General features: G+C 40.3%; 1 protein-coding gene across 4 annotated transcripts in view; it reads left to right on the plus strand.

Annotated features, from left to right (window-relative positions):
• Positions 1-17,500, plus strand: part of LOC138007412 (centrosomal protein of 290 kDa-like) — a 74,852-nt gene that overhangs the window by 51,826 nt on the left and 5,526 nt on the right. For 3 of the 4 annotated variants that reach the window (XM_068854301.1, XM_068854300.1, XM_068854303.1), the window contains 20 exons: positions 154-279; positions 1,384-1,449; positions 1,840-1,911; positions 2,256-2,363; positions 3,311-3,427; positions 4,243-4,398; positions 5,131-5,324; positions 5,411-5,501; positions 7,232-7,363; positions 8,331-8,420; positions 9,751-9,810; positions 10,127-10,210; positions 10,988-11,161; positions 11,797-11,931; positions 12,770-12,853; positions 13,949-14,071; positions 14,490-14,582; positions 14,823-14,896; positions 15,794-15,893; positions 16,762-16,829. In XM_068854301.1, coding sequence (XP_068710402.1) covers positions 154-279; positions 1,384-1,449; positions 1,840-1,911; positions 2,256-2,363; positions 3,311-3,427; positions 4,243-4,398; positions 5,131-5,324; positions 5,411-5,501; positions 7,232-7,363; positions 8,331-8,420; positions 9,751-9,810; positions 10,127-10,210; positions 10,988-11,161; positions 11,797-11,931; positions 12,770-12,853; positions 13,949-14,071; positions 14,490-14,582; positions 14,823-14,896; positions 15,794-15,893; positions 16,762-16,829 — 2,147 coding nt within the window. The remainder of the gene's footprint in view (positions 1-153; positions 280-1,383; positions 1,450-1,839; positions 1,912-2,255; positions 2,364-3,310; positions 3,428-4,242; positions 4,399-5,130; positions 5,325-5,410; positions 5,502-7,231; positions 7,364-8,330; positions 8,421-9,750; positions 9,811-10,126; positions 10,211-10,987; positions 11,162-11,796; positions 11,932-12,769; positions 12,854-13,948; positions 14,072-14,489; positions 14,583-14,822; positions 14,897-15,793; positions 15,894-16,761; positions 16,830-17,500) is intronic. The other variant, XM_068854302.1, reaches the window with a different exon arrangement.

Raw genomic sequence — 17,500 nt, forward strand, 5'->3', positions numbered from 1 at the left:
CTGGACTTCGACCTTAGAACGTGGAACTCCTGAACCTGTTTAAGTTATACAAGCGTTTGAAAGGAAGGGACTGTATTCGTGTTTTGTTTTTTTTTTTGTCCTAGGATGTGGCTTCTCTCACATGAAATTGTTGCCATATTTTTTACTCCGCAGATTGAGGTGTTAAAAGATGAACTAGAGGCAGCTAAGGAAGCAGCTCAACGAGCCCCCAGTAAAACCTTGAAACATTTAGTGGAAAGACTTCGCAACCAGCTCGCTCTCAAGGAAAAGCAACAAAAGGTAAAGCAAAAGAATAAGTCTCGCGAATACAGAGAACAACTCGGTGGTTTCTCGGAAAAAGCAAACTGAAAGTAGACTTTTTTAGATCACTGCCACCGGCTATTTGTTCGGATTTATTTAATTTTGTTTGGCTTGGTTGCTTTCTCTTTTACTTACTCTTTTCTTCACATTTTTGTCAAGTTTTCAAGTTTTCGATCGTAACATATCAGCGATTTCCAGTTTTCTATTAAGTTGACCTTGAAATTAGAGTTTGCACAAACTAGGGCAGAATACAACCTCCAATAACGCCATATTCTCCATGACTTGCACTCCACGAAACTGAATCTGCATGGGCGATACGCGAGGAAAACATGTCGACGCATGTAGGAGCGCACCATTTCAAGATAACGAACCGCAAGCATATTTCCTGTATCGGCTTCCTCTATCCCCACGAAATCAATGAACGCTTCTGTCCTATCATTTATCCTTTTTTGTCACGTGACTATGCTCCCACCAATAGTGCTACTCCACCATGCGATAGGAAAATCCCTTACAGCCCAGAATCTTTTAATTCGCCCTGGTTAAGGGCTAACGCTCGGAACGCCAGCTTTTCAATCTTCTTCCTGCGGTCATTCTACTTTCATCAACTCAGTTTATATTACGAGATTTTCTTTAAATAAGAACAAGGGCGGGAAATCGGGCTTACGGCGGCGTATCGTTCATATCCAAGAAAACCCTCCAGGGAGTTTGAACATTTGGAGTTGTCAAAGCTAACGCATCACTTTCTGAACACTCTAAGTTCTTTGAATTCGCTGCCTGTTGGTCCGGGCTGAAATCGAAGCATTCTGGGGCCCGTTTTAAACTTCGCATTTTACATGTACCGAATCTAATGCAAATGAGAAAAATCTATTGTTTTCGCTCATTTGCATTAGATTCGGCACATGTAAAATGCGACGTTTACAACGGGCCTGAGGACATATTAGAAAGAACGCATCACGCACTCGAGAAAACGAAATTGACACCACCGTTCCCGAGTCTTCGCCCTCCTCTACCTCCTTCGCGTGCAATTTTACACAGTTTTATTTTTCTTATACCGTTTTTCCTCTTTTTGCATTTTCCTTTTAGTCACTGAGTCAAGCTCTACTTCAACTCAGAGCAGATATGGTATCAACAGCAGAGGAGAACGTTCAGGTAGATCGACAAAATATTGTTGTGAATATTGGATTGAAATTCGCATAGGTATAAAATCATTTTGGACATAAAGAATGGTAAGGGGGCGATTGATTGATTGATTGATTATTTTCTGGCTGATGTAATGCGTCCGTGAAAAGGATGATAAGATAACTAGTTTCTTGGCATCGGGCGAAATAAAACGACAACGGAAAAATCAGAGTCTTTGGCAGGATTTGAACTGACGACCTCCGTAACACCGGTCGGTCGGAAGCTCTATCCATTGAGTCACAATAACTCCTAGGGGGGGGGGGGGACAACGACGTTTACAAATTACCGCAAATATGAAAATGCAACTGTATGAAACTAGATGTTGTAATGTGTCAGTTTTCTTGTTGCTTTATTTTCCAGGCTCATGCAAGACGGGCGGAGCAGCAAGCCAATGTACAACATATTGTAGACAAAGAGACCACTGGACTGCAGGTTTGCTTCTAGTAGCCTCATTTTCTTTTTATTCTTAGTTTGCTCTCAATGCTTTTGATAGTGACAACAAACTGTTTTCTTCACTCTCGTAAAATTGATCATAAACTGTGGGATGTAAAAGAACCCATGCACACGATGTGAGCGTTGAGTCCAGGGTACAGGAACGGGTCCTCTGTGATTGGCTGCTTTACGAAGCCACGTACACTGATTAGCATGAGCTGTTGCAGTGACCCAGCCCACAAGGAGAAACCAATGAAAATGAAAACTTTTCACTTTTTGGCTATTTTCATTTTAAAAACAACCTCTGAGCGTATAAAGCAATTGTTGTATTTTCTTATTGTTAGGGGCGCATAGAAGAGTTACAAGAAAGAATGGAGAAACTAAAGAAAGAGCTCAAGAAACAAAGAGACAAGGAAACTACCTTGCTGGATGAAAAGGACAAGTTAAAGCAGGTGCAACTGATATTTACGGCCTTTTTTCCTTGGTGCCATTACTAGGTTTAACTCCTTTAGTATAAGAGGGCAGGGCTGGCTCAGTTTCAGACCGCTAGTCTTCCACCAGTGTGCACTGGGTCGAATCCCGAACTCGCCGTCATATGCGGGTCGAGTTTGTTGGTTCTCTACCCTGCTCGGGTAAGTTTTTCTCCGGGCTATGCGGTTTTTGCCTGTTCTTAAAAAGATATATAACATTTGACTTGATCCGCCTTAATTTAGTCTGGTTGAGTTGATTTTACTCTCGATACGTAAACTCATTTTTGGCTATATAAGCTTGAGACTTTTCAAGTGACGTGTTGTCGTTATTATCAGAATTTTCAATTTTGAACGGAGCACAAGATGCAACAGGACCTCCGATTCTTTTTTGACATTTTACTCGTTATCTCGAGTACAATTGATCTGACAATTTACTTATTACTATGGAAAATTGAGTCTCTGTAGTGACAAGTACATTTCATTACTTTTTTCGGCAATCTATATGGCGGCTATTGCTAACAATCCTTGGGAACTGTGCTTCTCAATTCAGGATCAGTTTTTATCTTCTCTGACCGCAATTCTTCCACCATGCGGGTCTAAAAATGCGTGAAAAATGCCATCCCTTTTAGGTTAGGGTGAATCCAGCCTTTTATCTTCATTCCAGGAGCAGAGTTTAGGGAATTATCTGTGTTTCCAGACACGTGTGACGTTGAAATAAGGGAGAAGAGTGCTTCTAACTACTTGTATTTCTAGTCATATCCGAATGCCATGATTCTTTATGGTTAGAGGACCATCTGTACTGTATTAAGTGATAGAGGATATACCAAGTGTCATGTATGTAGACTAAACTCAAGCCTATGGCGGATTGCTTCTTCCAATGAGATGAATTTTGGATGATCTTGGAATTCTAATCACCTTTTTTTTTAAAGGATCTTTCTAAGAAAGACGCTGCCCTATTAAAACTTGGGAGGGAACTAAAGGATTTGGAGACTGTGCAAGAACAGTTGGAGAAAAAAGAGCAGGAATTAAGATCCGAAAAGAACACGGTAATATTATGTTGTTGTTTTTGGCTGAATGATATTTTTTTTCTTTAATATATGCATGTATTGCGTGTGAGATTCATTCGCAGGTCGCCGGATCACTGGGACGATGGCAAAAAAAGCTAATGATCCTTGACATTCTTTGTAACATTTTAAATTTTCAAAGCATCATTGCCTAGAGATAATCTGGTGTATCGTGTTCAAATTCTCAGAGAGAGCTCGTTATGCAAGGCACTTTCAATACACTTTATTCTTGGCTGATTGGAAAACGATAGCCTCGTGCTAATGAGGCAAAAAATGTAAACAAAGATTCCCTATACCCTATACTGAACTCAACTCACCGCCTATTTTTCCAAAGTCTAAAAAAAAAAAAAGATACAAATAAATAAACCGTGCTAATAATATTAGTGAGTACCTCGGCGCTTTAAAGTTTTGTACGATATTTTTCACAAACTCTTCTGCTCGAAAGTCTCGCTTGTTCGTTTTGTTAAAACACATTCTTTCGCAAAGATCGATGTCCGTAACTGTCTACCAGGAATTTTTTAATTTTTATTGACCAAGCGTGAGGTCAAGATGGCTGGATATTGGCCAAGTTTTTTTTTTGCGTGTTTATGGACCGAAACGAACAAGGCCAATATCCAGCCATCTTGACCAAAAAAATAATCTCTGATCTTGCGGGACCAAACAAGAAATCCCGAGCGGGCAGTATAGCTCCATCTTGCCCGCTCGGGTAGCCAATCATAGCGCGGGTTTTGGTTCATCTTTCCCGCTCACGGAAATAGTCATATAACAATTTGAATTATTTGTCTGTTAACCTTTAGCACGCTGAAGAACATTTAGAGTTGGAAAAACTACGTGACAAAGTCAAAGTGCTACAAGACAAACTTAAGCAGCAAAAGGCGAAGAGTGCGGAAGAGGGTGTTGATGGACATGGTACTGAAAAACCTGTGGTGGAAGAGGTGATCAAAGAAGATAGGGTAAGATTGCTGCGCGGGTAACGTGGCGATATTTTTATCCGGACAACAGGGAAACCGACTTCACCTATACTATGCATCAAAGCTGATTGGCTGTAAACCAGAAGCGGGATACTCTCATGTTGGGCTTTTGTAGCGACGCTTTCAGAGACCGATCTGTTTTGAGATCCAGCTTATGTTGTACACAACACTTAAGTCTCATATTATCTCGTCATTAAAAAGATTTTTCTTGTGTCATACGCTCGACCCGCCCTTTAAGGAGCACTGCGTGTTTTTTCCCGAATATCTCCAAGTCATGACCACCATTGATAAATTCATTTCTTCATTTGTTTACCTGGGTTAAAGTTACTTTCCCGTCTCAGTCCAGGAATACATAAATTTACAAGAATGCCACATTTCGGCAATTTCAGTGTAAGCAGTGCAGCTGGACGCTTGTTACCTGAACGTAGTGTAACACTTGTGCCCACAAATGCACGCCCAATTTTGACATCCAACACGAAGTGTCCCTTAAAGTCTAGGCCTTTGCTACCTATTTCCAACAATATGGTAAGGGTAAAGGTTAGCGTTATTTTTGGCTTGGGTAAATACTGACAGCTGTTTATCCTTGCTTATGGACGTTAATTGTACGTATCTTCCGATACACGAGTGGTGTGAAGTTGATAATTTTTTCCCGAGTATGTCGAAGGCATTATTGCTAAATGCATCTTTTTTATTTGCAATTGTGTTTTGCTCCAGGCTGCTGTAGTGAGTGAAGGCGTGGCTCGGTGGGAAGACAACAAAAAATGGCAACAAAAAGTGGAGACATTGAGAGGAAAACTAGCGGAGAAAGCAAGAGAGCTGGAGAAAGCGGAGAAAACCATCACTATGTTAAGAGAAGCCGTCAATAGGGCTGAAAAAGACAAAGCTGGTCTTCACAGCCGGTTAAAAAGGTGCGCAATGTTTATTTCCGTTGACATTGCTTCCAAGTTTTTGCATTCCCAATGGCGGAATCGATATATTTTCCTTTATCTTTTAGCTCCCTCAAAGGTGGGGTTGGTGAACCGCCACTTGCCACTAACGAAGTTGTACAGGACCTTAAACACAGTATATTCAAGTTAGAAGAAGAGGTATTGTGCTTGTTAGAGCTTGATGTGGTGGTAAATAATAGCCATAATAATTCACAAAGAATAAATGTAAGAAATGTTTTGTCGATTAACTGTTGTATATCTGATACATGCATAATTCTCTAAGCGATTTTTATCGTTAAGATTTCCCGGGTGGATACTACACTGAATGGGGGTTTAAGTCACTGTTGTTAGGGAGCTAAAGGACGGTGCCTACTAATTCAAAGGTATTTCTTCCGGTTTATAAACATGCGGGAAAAGCAGATCTTAAATAGTGTTATTAAAATCCAAAAAGACAATTAAGGGTATTAAACCACGCATTTTTCAAAGCTAATTAAATATTAAAACGATGTAAATTGAAAATTTAATACCGACGTTTCGGCAAACCTGCGTTTGACATGGTAGTAATCGGAAAATGATTTGAAAATCGCGTATACAAACTAATGCGCACGTACGAACGTGTTGACATAAAAGCCGCTCGTGCTAGTCCATTACAAGTGTGGGAATTTGGACTTTACTTTTTTAAGTCACACGCTTGTAATGGACTGGCACGCGTTCGTGCGTGTGCATTAGTTTCTATACGCTATTTTCAAATCATTTTCCGTTTACTACCCTGACAAAGGCAGTTTTGCAGAAACGACGGTATTACATTTTGAAAAATTTGAACCATTTTAAAACGGGTGTAAAAATGCTGTCCATGAAAAACTTCTCTATAAAATAAAGCAGAGAAATTGGTGGAATATTGGCCTAATGGTATATGTAATGTTCATAATATTAGCGTCAGTGTTGTATCACATAGGCCGTTTAAGCACCCGACGTTTTTGAGCCGCGGAAGGCAACCGAAAATGAAAATTTCGCATGCCAGGACGGTAGTGTCTCCCAGATTTTTAACCTAATCATCTCTAATGGTGGAAAGATACTTAACAATATAAAGGTGGTAGTGAACAGAAAAGTGAAAAGGGAAAACAGCGCACTTCCGGTTGAAAAACGTCGCAAGTTTAAACTCCTTAACTATTAGGGAGTTTAAGCACGCGAGATGTTTTGTCTTTTTGCCATGGACGGCAACCGGAAGTGAGCTGTTCTCCTTCTTAATTTGTTTTCTTAATACACGCTCTTATTTCCTACCAGCCAATCAAAACGCAACAACACATAACCAATCAAACTTCGTGTGATGTCACAGCCGTGTTTACATACTCTCATCTAAACACAGCTATTGACCAATGAGAGTGCGCGTACTATCGTAATTATTTAATATAATTACATCAAAAAATTGATAGAGACTAGTGTCTTGGCCTGCGAAATGTTCACTTCCGGTTTCCGTTCGTAGCTAAGAACCATCTCGTGTTTAAGGACGGTGCCTACTATTGTTACTGCGCATACGTCCTGCGCATCTCAAAATAGGCAGGTTTTCTATTGGTGGTGCTCACCAATACTGGGATATTTTTGAACTCAGCAAGTACTCTTGGTATCCAAAAAGAGATAGGTAGCCACGCATTTTTCAGAGATAATTAAGCTTCAATTTGGAAAAGAACGCCATACATTGCTTTGTATTTAAAAGCTTTTTACAAATATTGTTGATTAATTATTTATTTTTGTTACCATCAACAACGCAGCTCAAGAGTTTTCTTTTTTCAAAAAAAATCAGCCTGGTTGAAGGGTGGCGCCGGCAGTGCAGTTTCACTTTCTCATTCTTTCAGTAATTTATGAATATTCATTCGTTTTGTTTGTGATAGAACCAAGAGTTGCGACGACAGAAAGTTCTTGGACACGACAAGCAAATGGAAGCGCTGGAACTGAGGAACAGACAGCAAAGAGAATACATTGATGCATTAGAGCGTGACCTTGCTGAACGCACGACTGAACAGGTATACCTGTCACCCATATTCAACATCGCAATTGCGACAAATGGGAAAGATTTGTTTCTCACGTAAGCGATCTCGCTTCAAAAGAGTACTTTCTGTTAGAAGGACTCCTCTCGAGCCAGCCATGTCCATCTTAGAGTGGTCTCCGTCTGATGAAAAGCCGAGGTGGCTTGTCACTTGGGGCCCAAAATAATTGAGGGATTTGGCATCGCATTGATAACAAATGGCAAGAAAAAAAGGAGTTTGCGTTTTGCCAAAAGTAAGAAGGAACTTGTTTAATTTTTATCTTATTTCTTGCCTGTTAGCTACAGTTATCAAGTAACTTCCCCTCTTTCACGTGACTTGTTGTAACCAAAAACACGCTTTTCGCCTGTTCCAGAAAGGAGGGGCTTAAAGCATTGCTTTATTAACGTTCATTAGTGACCAATTTGCGATAAAGCGACTTTCGTATGACCTTGAAAAATAAATGTAAAAACAGAACGAAAACAAAAATGCAAAACATTTAATTGGCTTATCGAGCAAAAACAAACGAGCGAACGCGAATGCAAACAACGTCATCTCTCCATGGAACTTTCTGGAAAGCGATCAGCATTTTGCTTTGACGTTATTTGAAATGCAGTAATGTGATTGGGCAATCGAACTGTTCACTGCCCATGTTAGGAGTTTCCTTGGCGGCAATAAAGAGAAGCTTTGTTTTAATCTTGCCAAACATTGGTCCGTGAAACAAATTGCGAACACTTTTTCAAGGTCATACGAAAGTCGCACATATACACGCTTTCTATTATCTTGTTTGGCAAACCCCAGGTTCTCGTTTCTTTCATGTCAAAAGATCTCAAAAGGACATTTAGGTTAGCTTGATCTTTACAAGAGCGGTGATTAACATCAAACCAGCGACAAATCACCACTAACAATAAAACTTAGTGTGAAATTACTCCAGCGTACTTGATTTTCGTTTCCTTGTGTTTTTCAGCGTTCTGTGGATAGAGCCGACGCAGACATGTACCGTGACTTATATCAAAGAAGCCAGTCTCTGCAGAAACAGTTGTTAGAAGCCAAAGAGGTCAGGAGATGTGATTCTTTTAACAGGGAGAGTAGAGAACGGGATAGGCAAAAATATGCAACTCATTTGAACGTGAAACGGAGTATCATATTTACGAACCATGGATCAGTTTTAGACCATGGAATTGAACTACTACAACAATAGCGATGATTCAGCTGATGATGATAACCGTGATGTCAACGCGACGACGACTTTATTAAGTCTTAAAGAGAGCGAAGGATTGTATATCAAATAAATCACATGAAATTAAAGGGGATTAAATAAAATGTTCATGTTTGGTGAGAGGACAAAACAGAAAACCGCTCGGAGCAGAGTAGAGAACCAACAAACTCAACCCACATACTACGTTGAGTACAGGAAGCGAATCTGGACCACTTTGGTGGAGGGCGAGTGCTTTCACCGCTGCGACAACAAGACAAATGATTGTATAAACAATGAAATACTTAATGTATGTTATGTTAAAATGATACCTGTATATGAATTAGCGGGAGGCGCGGTGGCCTCATGGTTAGAGTGCTCGACTCCGGATCGAGTGGTCCGGGTCCTGGCTGGGGACATTGTGTTTTGTTCTTGGGTAAGACACTTTACTCTCACAGTGCCTCTCCCCACCCGGGCCCAGGTGTATAAATGGGTACCCACGAATTTAATGCTGGGGTTACCCCTGCGATGGACTAGCATCCCACCCAGGGGGGAGTAGAAATACTCCTTGTCGCTTCATGCTAATGAAACCGTCGGAGATAAGTGCCGGCCTGATGGGCCTTCTGGCTCGTAAGCAGAGACTTTTACTTTACTTTATAGAGATTAACATTCCTCAGGAAAGGGTTGTCCGTCATGTTCATTCAAATTGTATCTTGAATAGGCTAGTAGGCGCCTTCGAATGTTTCTCCAATGTCACTGGTAAAATATAAATAATATGAGACCACAGTTGTTCCTGTTTTAAAACACCCCACGATAAATTGTTTTTCATGGGGTGGGTCTTAAGAAACTCCATTTAGTTCCAAGTTTATTTTCTCCTTTATTTGCCTCTTTTGTCAAGTGTCGGGTTCGACTGATCGCTACTGCCTTCTCTTCGCCGACGGTTTGCTTGACCTTCTTCACTGTCGTTTAAGCTAAATTATTCTTTCGATATCAGTCCACCCAGGCACTGGTGGCTTTTTAGCAGGACGGATGCTTTATGGTTTGGCTTTCTCCCAACGCTCTTTAAAAATAATCAATCACACTCTTTTAGCCTTTTATTTAATTAGAATGGGACGATTCATCTTGAATCATTGATTTCTTGTGTAAAAACGCATTTTGTAACCGGTAATTTTTTTCTTTCACGCCTGCTTAGGAAAATATGGAGTTACGTTTCGATTACGAACAAGCTAGAAAAGAAAATCCTCGATTGAAGGTAATGTTACATAGTATTGTGCTTTTTGACGTTTTTTAATGTTGTTTATTCTATCTTTGATGATGATCACCGACACATCCACATTTCGTTATCTTCCTCGCTTTGTACTCGCCCACAAACTTTGGGAGGTTCTCCAGAGCATTTTTTGAGCGAAGGGATAGTTTTCGGGCTCTGTTTTCGGTGCTTGTACAAATCAAGGGCTACCTGCGGAATCTTTTAGCTACCTCTTTAATTATAGCCTTTAGTTTATGACTACTTTCAAGGTCAAATTTTAATGTTGTGTTTTCTTAAAGCAATTATACTTTGTTGAATTTAGGCTCGGGTGGAGGACTTACAAGAGTACGTAGAAATTCTAAAAGCCGAACTTGAAGCGAGCAAAAAAAGAGAGAAAGCTCGGAAGGTATGTTGAAATCACAACGTTTATTGGTTTCGCTCCACAAGAACGAATTTTAAGCTATTGAAAGGTAATGCAACCAAGCTTCTGGTTGTTTAAGTAAATTCTGCTGGCTAGCACGCGAGTAAATGCTGTTTAAATCCTGTCAACGAACACGAATGAACGAAACAACATGAAATTTTTCAAAATTGCAGCCCTTGATTTTTTTCAAAATGAGGGAAGTAGGTCTAGTCAATAAACTGTACAGAAAATGTAGTGCATGGTGATCGCCAGTTATAGAAGTTGTCTATTACTATAAGAGGTAACGCAGTTGGAGTTGCTCTGGTCGGTATCCTGTTACCCTTGACACATAACACGCATGCAACCGGCCACTTATGGTTATCACATTTACTTCGGCATAAATTGGGCTGCCCATGTCAGACTAAAACTTGCCGATATTGAGCGTTCCTGAGTGCACCATTGCTATTAAGTGGCTTAACCTATTGTTGGTTTGCATCCACGTGACGAGACTGCCATGTTGGTGTACAAAGCAAAATGGGCCTACACATTTTGCGTAAAAATAGAGTCAAATTCCCAAAAGATATTTCACTGCATTGTTCTGTGCACCAACGTGGCTGCTGTGACGTTAGATGCAAACCATCCATTCACGTTTCAGTCAGTAGTTAGACCTCTTTCAATCCCTAACATCCATAACATGTCCATGGGTGAAATCCTAACTCGAAAAAGTTCATATCCATTTTTTCTTTCTCCAGTATTTACCCAATTGCATTTAACTATTATTAGAAAAATCTAGCCACTGGTATGGGCGGCCAGAGCGTGGAGGATATGGAGCGAGTGATCGCGGCCATGAGACGAGTTGTGGAAAGACTGCAGGGCGAAAATGATCAATTAAAGAAAACTGTAGGCGCTGGGGGACCACAGTATGGCGAGGTCTTAAAGGAAAATAGACGACTTAAGGTGAGGTATTCTCTAGTGTAAGCTTAGTCCTTCTCAGGGTGATTAGGTAAGCTGACGAAAGAGAATTTCATTTGAAGTAGTGAGCCCAGGGTTCGTGACAAGCATTATGTAGTAAACACTCTCGGGTACAATATTGTTCTTGAGAGTGTTGTGCGCTATATAAGTTTCAATTATTATTTATTATGTTTACGAGAGGAATGTTTTTTTCCTTCGTCATGATTAAAAAGCAACTAAGCGTAGGTGGTAGACTCAGTGTGAGGACCGAACCTTTTTGAAGAAATTTGAAAAACTTACAGCTTACCGCTTACGGTTATTTTGCCGTTTATTTTCAAGTGATGCGCTTAAATTTCTCATCTTTGTCCTCGTGTTTGTTTGTTTGTCTTTTTTTGTACAGTGCTTTTAACTGCGACCTAACGCTCTTTTGCTTAATTATGGTATCTTCAACAAAGAGTAACTTCAAGTTCCGACATTTCACATAAAATTTTACTGCTTTTGAGTTGGGTTTATTTATAACCCGAAACCCTGTTCACAAGTAAGTCTTACCCTCTCCCCACTACTTCCCTTCACTTCCCTTCCCTCTCTTCCCATCTTAAGAAGAAAAAAGCCTTCTATTGGGCTTTTCTTTTTTCATTCAGCAAGAGTTGGAAAAGGCAAAAGCCGCGGGTTTAAAGGCTGCCTCTGGATCCCAATCCTCGCGCGGAGTGAGTGCTCCGGCGAATACAGCCAAACTGATGTCTGAAAACGAGAAGCTCCGAAAGGATCTAAAAAAGGTATATAAATTTTGCCTTTTAGTAGACTTGAGCAAAAAGCTACAAACAACTACAATCACAGGCACTTAAACCTCACTTCTTTATTTTTTTTTCGCTTTCAACATTTTTCCGCCGCCGTCATCTTGAACAACCGTGACGTTTTATGGTTATTTCTGATACCAAGGGCTTGTGTCTTATGACAACAGGGCAACTGAAACAGTCACAATTATTAAAGGTGACAACCCCCGGTAAAAGCAAAAAAAGTCGCAATTCGGAAATTAATAGCCCATTTCCGAGTTGCTGCATGCCTCAGTTTCAAAGCGAGTCCTGGTGCACAACCATTCAAATGTAAATGAGTTGCATGTTCTTTTGCAAATCAAACTCATTTCCCTTACAATAGTTCGAAACCGAGACAAACAGCAGCTAGGAAATGGCCCACTGATTTGGCATACAGACGCTTTCTTTAACAAAGCTTCCAGTAAATTTGATTGTAAACACTAATTGCTGTGGCGCTTAAGGTTATTATTGTTTTTGAGTACAGGTTCCCTTTGAAACACGAAAAGGATTGTCTAGCTCACAATTGCGTTCTAACTCTACTTGGTAGAGCGCTGTGTCGCAAAAATGCAAAATCACGAATACATTTTTAGAGACGTTTTCCAACTGCTAAACTGTTTACTTCAAAGCGGTCATCATTGTACCATCAAAACGATTTATGTATGTATGGCGTGTCCCGAGCTTACCTCATTTAATGCGAACGCGATGGATCACGGCGAAAACTTTCCAGAATTTAAAACAAAGTCTGCATTCCGTCACTGTGCTTGTTTTCCTTGAAGGACGGCTTTACTTTTTGTCTTGACAGGAAATGGAGGAAGTGGAAAAACTCAAAGCAGCAAATGCTAATCTGGAACATCAGAAGGAAGAACTAGTGAGAGAGCTACAAATGGTAGGTCGATGCAGTTTAAGGTTGTTAGGCTATTGTCTTGGTTATCTTCCGTTCCTCCCTCTGCGATAGTGTGTTGGCTGAATTTCAGCCGATCTCAACCTATTTCGAGGGTTTTTCTCTTGGTACTCTTTTTTTTTCTCCCTCATCAAAATCGATTATAAGTGATTTGTATCTGCATGGGTATGGCGTTCCGGGATTACTCATGGACCTTACATCGACTGCCAAATGCACCTTACGGTAACTTACATATATGATTCGACACGATCTCGTTGGGCTCCGCCCAATTTAGTCCCTCAGACTCCAAGGAAGGGTGATACGCAGAACTAGCTTTTTCATCTGTGAATTAAGCTTTGACTGTGGCCATCTCTAAACCCATCCACAGAAAGTGAGTCCCCGCCATTCGTTTAGGTACTATCGTATTCGCCTGCTTTCTAAGGTCGTTCCAACAGATAAACGAAAGTTCAAAGACGTGGAAGCAGGAGGAGGTTTATCCATTCCTACGTTGCAAAAGTAATAAAAAAAAGTGGTCTTGGACGCAATCCGAAGGGGTCATTGCACAAGACAGGAACTCTGGAGTGTCAGTGTTGTTCCTGTATTCGCTAATGGACGCCCTACTCCTTCCCCCCCCTCCCCCCTCTCCCCCTTGCTGCACCGCTATCGGCAAAATAGTCTTCTAGCTAAACTCGTCATATATTGTACCTGTGTGAAAAATTGCCTCCATTACAGGTCTATTCCTCAACGTCAAGCACACTTATGACTTCTCAGGTTTCAAATATTGGAACAATTATTTTGACATCGAAAACATGCAAATTGTATGATTGAAAGATCAGTGCGTGCTCTCTTTCTAATCCAAACGAAGCTCGCAAATGGAAAGTGGATAGCAGGCTATAGCCATCTTAGTTTGTGTATCTGGGACATAGACAAGTAACTCGGGCTGGGCTGAGAGATGAAATCAAAGGTAATGATCGGTCAAACGTAAAGATAATTTAACTTAACAGTTCGGCCAAGATGAGAACAGTTGAAAATTCGAAATGTTTATACCAGCACTACTCCACTGCTAAAAATCCAATTTTCTTAACTGATTTGTGTTGACAGCTCCACCAAAAAGTCGCGGACTCGAACATGGGAGGGCTTGACAGCAAAGAGTGGAAATCAGTTGTTTTACCGAAAATATACGAAGAAAAGATGCAGAAGTTGGAGGCGGAATTAGAGAAAAAAGTGAGAATCCTTTGCTTGGTGATTAATAATGTTACGACGTATTTCAGAGATACAAAAATGATCAGCTGTAAGAAAATAGGCTCAGAGTGTTGTTTGTTTTGTTGATTGAACGTCAGTTATGGCCGTGAGCACAACATTGTTTCTTGAGTGAAATGTTACGAGAAAAAAAGTGCTCATTCGTGGTTGTTTGCTCTCAGTGTGTTGAAGACTTCCTGTTGATTTCGTGCTTTGAAATTGTTTACATTGTCCGTGCAGTCTTCTACGAGTTTCATTTGAGCAAGACTGTATTTTAACGCGTTAAAAATGAACGGTGCGACGTTGTTTCAACGCGACACAAAATTGGACTGTGCAAAAACCAGAACAGGAAAAAGAGAGAACAGGAGGCTTGTAACTGTGTTTTTCGTTATGTTTCATTTAGACAAATCTTCTCAAAGATATCAAGGCATATCTAAAAGCTGCTGCGAACCGAGAAACTGAATTAACGACGAAACAACACGAGTTGGAGGAGAAGGTAAGTTCAGTTAAGATCAAAGAACATTTCGTGATTTAGTTTTGAGATAAATGGTTAGGTTGCTTGCGCTGAGTCTTGTCAATTGAGTCTCAAATTCTAAAACATTCGAACATGGTCTTTGTGAAAGTATTCATGTTTCGGGAGAATTGAAAATGACAAAACATTCCCGCTAAGGTTTTCATGCTTTTTCGTTCGTGTGAAGCTCTCTACGAGTGAAATTATTCTCCTCTCCTTGCACAGGTCGCAATCTTGGAAAGATTTCCAACAAACATCAAAGCAGACAGTGACTTGGTTAAAGAATTCCAACAATCAAGGTGAGATGTTTCAATAAAGCTCAATACGACGGAAGTGTAGCATAAAGAGCTTGAAGTGAGCTCGGAAATGCCGAGATGGCATTATTAGAATGTTAAACTGCTTTGAGGTAATTCCCATGAAAATGACGTACTATCCAGGTTTTTTCCAGACTTGGCACAATTGATATTCATACACAGGACATTTAAAAAGTGCAATAGAAAGATGGGGTCACCGTGCTTGTTTTCGCGCTGTATGCCCTTTATTCTAAGTGTTTTTTATCAAATTTCGCGAGAAGCGCTCAAAACTAGATCAACTGGAAGAATTGTTGTTATGTAGAAAAAGCTACTGAAAACTTTAACCTGCTTGTTTGTCCGGGATATAATCTTTAAGAAAGTGATTTCAAATTGCTCAATCTTGCAAAGAAATGTAAGCAAATTGGACCGCTACAGTCATCACCTGGCACTCGGTGTCAGGCTCCAAATGCAGTTTCACGTCGTTTATAAGCAAATACCACAACTTCTACTATCCAACTTTTTTTCTCCTTAAAATAGGTTTTCCGTGTGCCTATTACTAGTAAATAAAACCATTTAAAATGGAGGGTCACCGTGCTCGTTTCTTCGCAACACGATGATAAATGGATGACAAAGGGGCAATTTCGGCTTCAAAATGATCATTTTCCGCGAAATGACTGGGGCGAGTTCCAAAACAACACCTTCTTAACCGAGAAGAGTTATCATGATTGTACTTAAAAGCTCTTGAACAGCAAAAACGGCCATTGTTGCCTCTCTTCAGATGGCCGGCGCAAAACGCCGCCATCTCCGAAGTCGCAATGTTATGCGCAGTATGATATGCGCGATGCAAAACAAGAGAATCACTTTAATCACATTTCCGTCCATGTTTTATTTGGTATTTTAAAGGTTGCGTGTGTCAACTCTTGAATCAGAGAAAGAGGAGATACTACACGAGGTGCGGCAGCTTCGAAAAATGGGTCAGGTGGGAGATCTACCTCGTGACTTGGTAAGACCATCTCTAAGAACATCACCTTATCGGCATGTTCTAAAACTAGAATACGATAATAAAACACCATGGATGGTAAGATTGAAGTATTCAAAAGCCTTTCAAATCCAGACACGGTATTGACAGGTTTACCTCTTATTAACTTTTTTTTTATTTTGCATTTCTTCGGCAATGTGGCCTACAGCGCCGTCGTGTTCAGTAAGGGAGCGCGAATCAATTCACCGTCGACCGAGAGTTCGCTTGTGCTGACATGGACAGAAAAGCAGTTTTTTTAATTCTCTCTCCAACCTTCCTCTGCTTCAAGAATTCAAGATGGCGACCAAAGTGTACTTATCATGCGTCCGTCAAAAAAAGGCCTGTACTCGGTGCAGGATTTCGGCAGTAATGACGTAAATGTTTTTAGTAAAATCCAACTAGTGGTCTATTATCAATGCTGCGTTCTGATTGGTTGAGCTACTAGTAGGCCATTTTTTTTAGCCCACTAGTAGCGAAAAGCGCCGGCTTTGAAAACCAAAACAACAATTAAAGTCTAGCTTTAACTAGCGAAAGATGTTTTGTCTCGATATTTTTTTGACCAACTAGTTGGATTTTACTAAAATAATTATTCCTCTCGCCCTCATGGCCTCTGAGTCAATAGCCCATTCGGCCTTCGGCCTCAAGGGCTATTGACTCAGAGCCCATTCGGGCTCGAGGAATAATTGTTAAATATTCATTCGATAGCCATCGCCAAGTGAATGATAGTACGTCAAGACCATGTAATAATTTTAGGGAACTGAGTTTTGAACACGTACGGCCTCTTTTGATAAAGTCGAGAATTCGCAACGTTTTGAAGCTCATTACGTTTGTTTTCTCACCTTGGTCGCATTAGGAAAATGATGAAGTTCTTGAAAAGTTGAGGAATTACGACAGAATGATGGCCGATGATGTTGAACTTCGGTAAGTTTAAGAAAGGTTAAAAATAGACAGTCAAAGACTGCATGTGTCAAATGTTTCCACAAAGTCAGTGGTGTTGAAACAATCACAGATTAACAATTTTTAATATCACTTCTTATCACTATAAAATGGATCAGTAAACAATATTACGTTCTGAGGGAAGGGCAGTGTGGTTTGGAAACATGTGTAAGATCTATCCAGTATTTCAATTTTTTTGTTTGCTTTTAGCGATTGAATAATTTTACTTTTCACTGTCTTGTCACTGAATTTCCATCAGTTATCGTGTTGCAACTTGATGCATCTTCCCTATGTGTCCTATGTATATAGGTCTAGCAATTTGTAGCATAGTTCCTGGTTCAACGAGTCAGTCATATCCACAAAATTGTGACTTGATGCTATGACGTAAATTTTAAAATTCATTGCGTCTGCCACAGCTTGTATCATTATGTGATCAGTTCCTTGCCTAGACATCATTGTTAAACTAGTAGTAATCTCGGATTATTACATGCAAAGTACATTCGACAATCAATTTTTATATGTGGTTTATCGACCACTTATTCGTTTTTCTGAAACGTTGTCGAAAGCGGTTTTTGTAGTCAATCCAACAATAGGGTTTACGAAATTGTTTATAAACTAGACCCTCCGTGAGGGTACACTGGGTTGACTGTGGTACG

Source organism: Montipora foliosa, chromosome 6 (genome assembly GCF_036669935.1).
Source record: "Montipora foliosa isolate CH-2021 chromosome 6, ASM3666993v2, whole genome shotgun sequence".
NCBI classification, from domain to species: Eukaryota; Metazoa; Cnidaria; class Anthozoa; order Scleractinia; family Acroporidae; genus Montipora; species Montipora foliosa.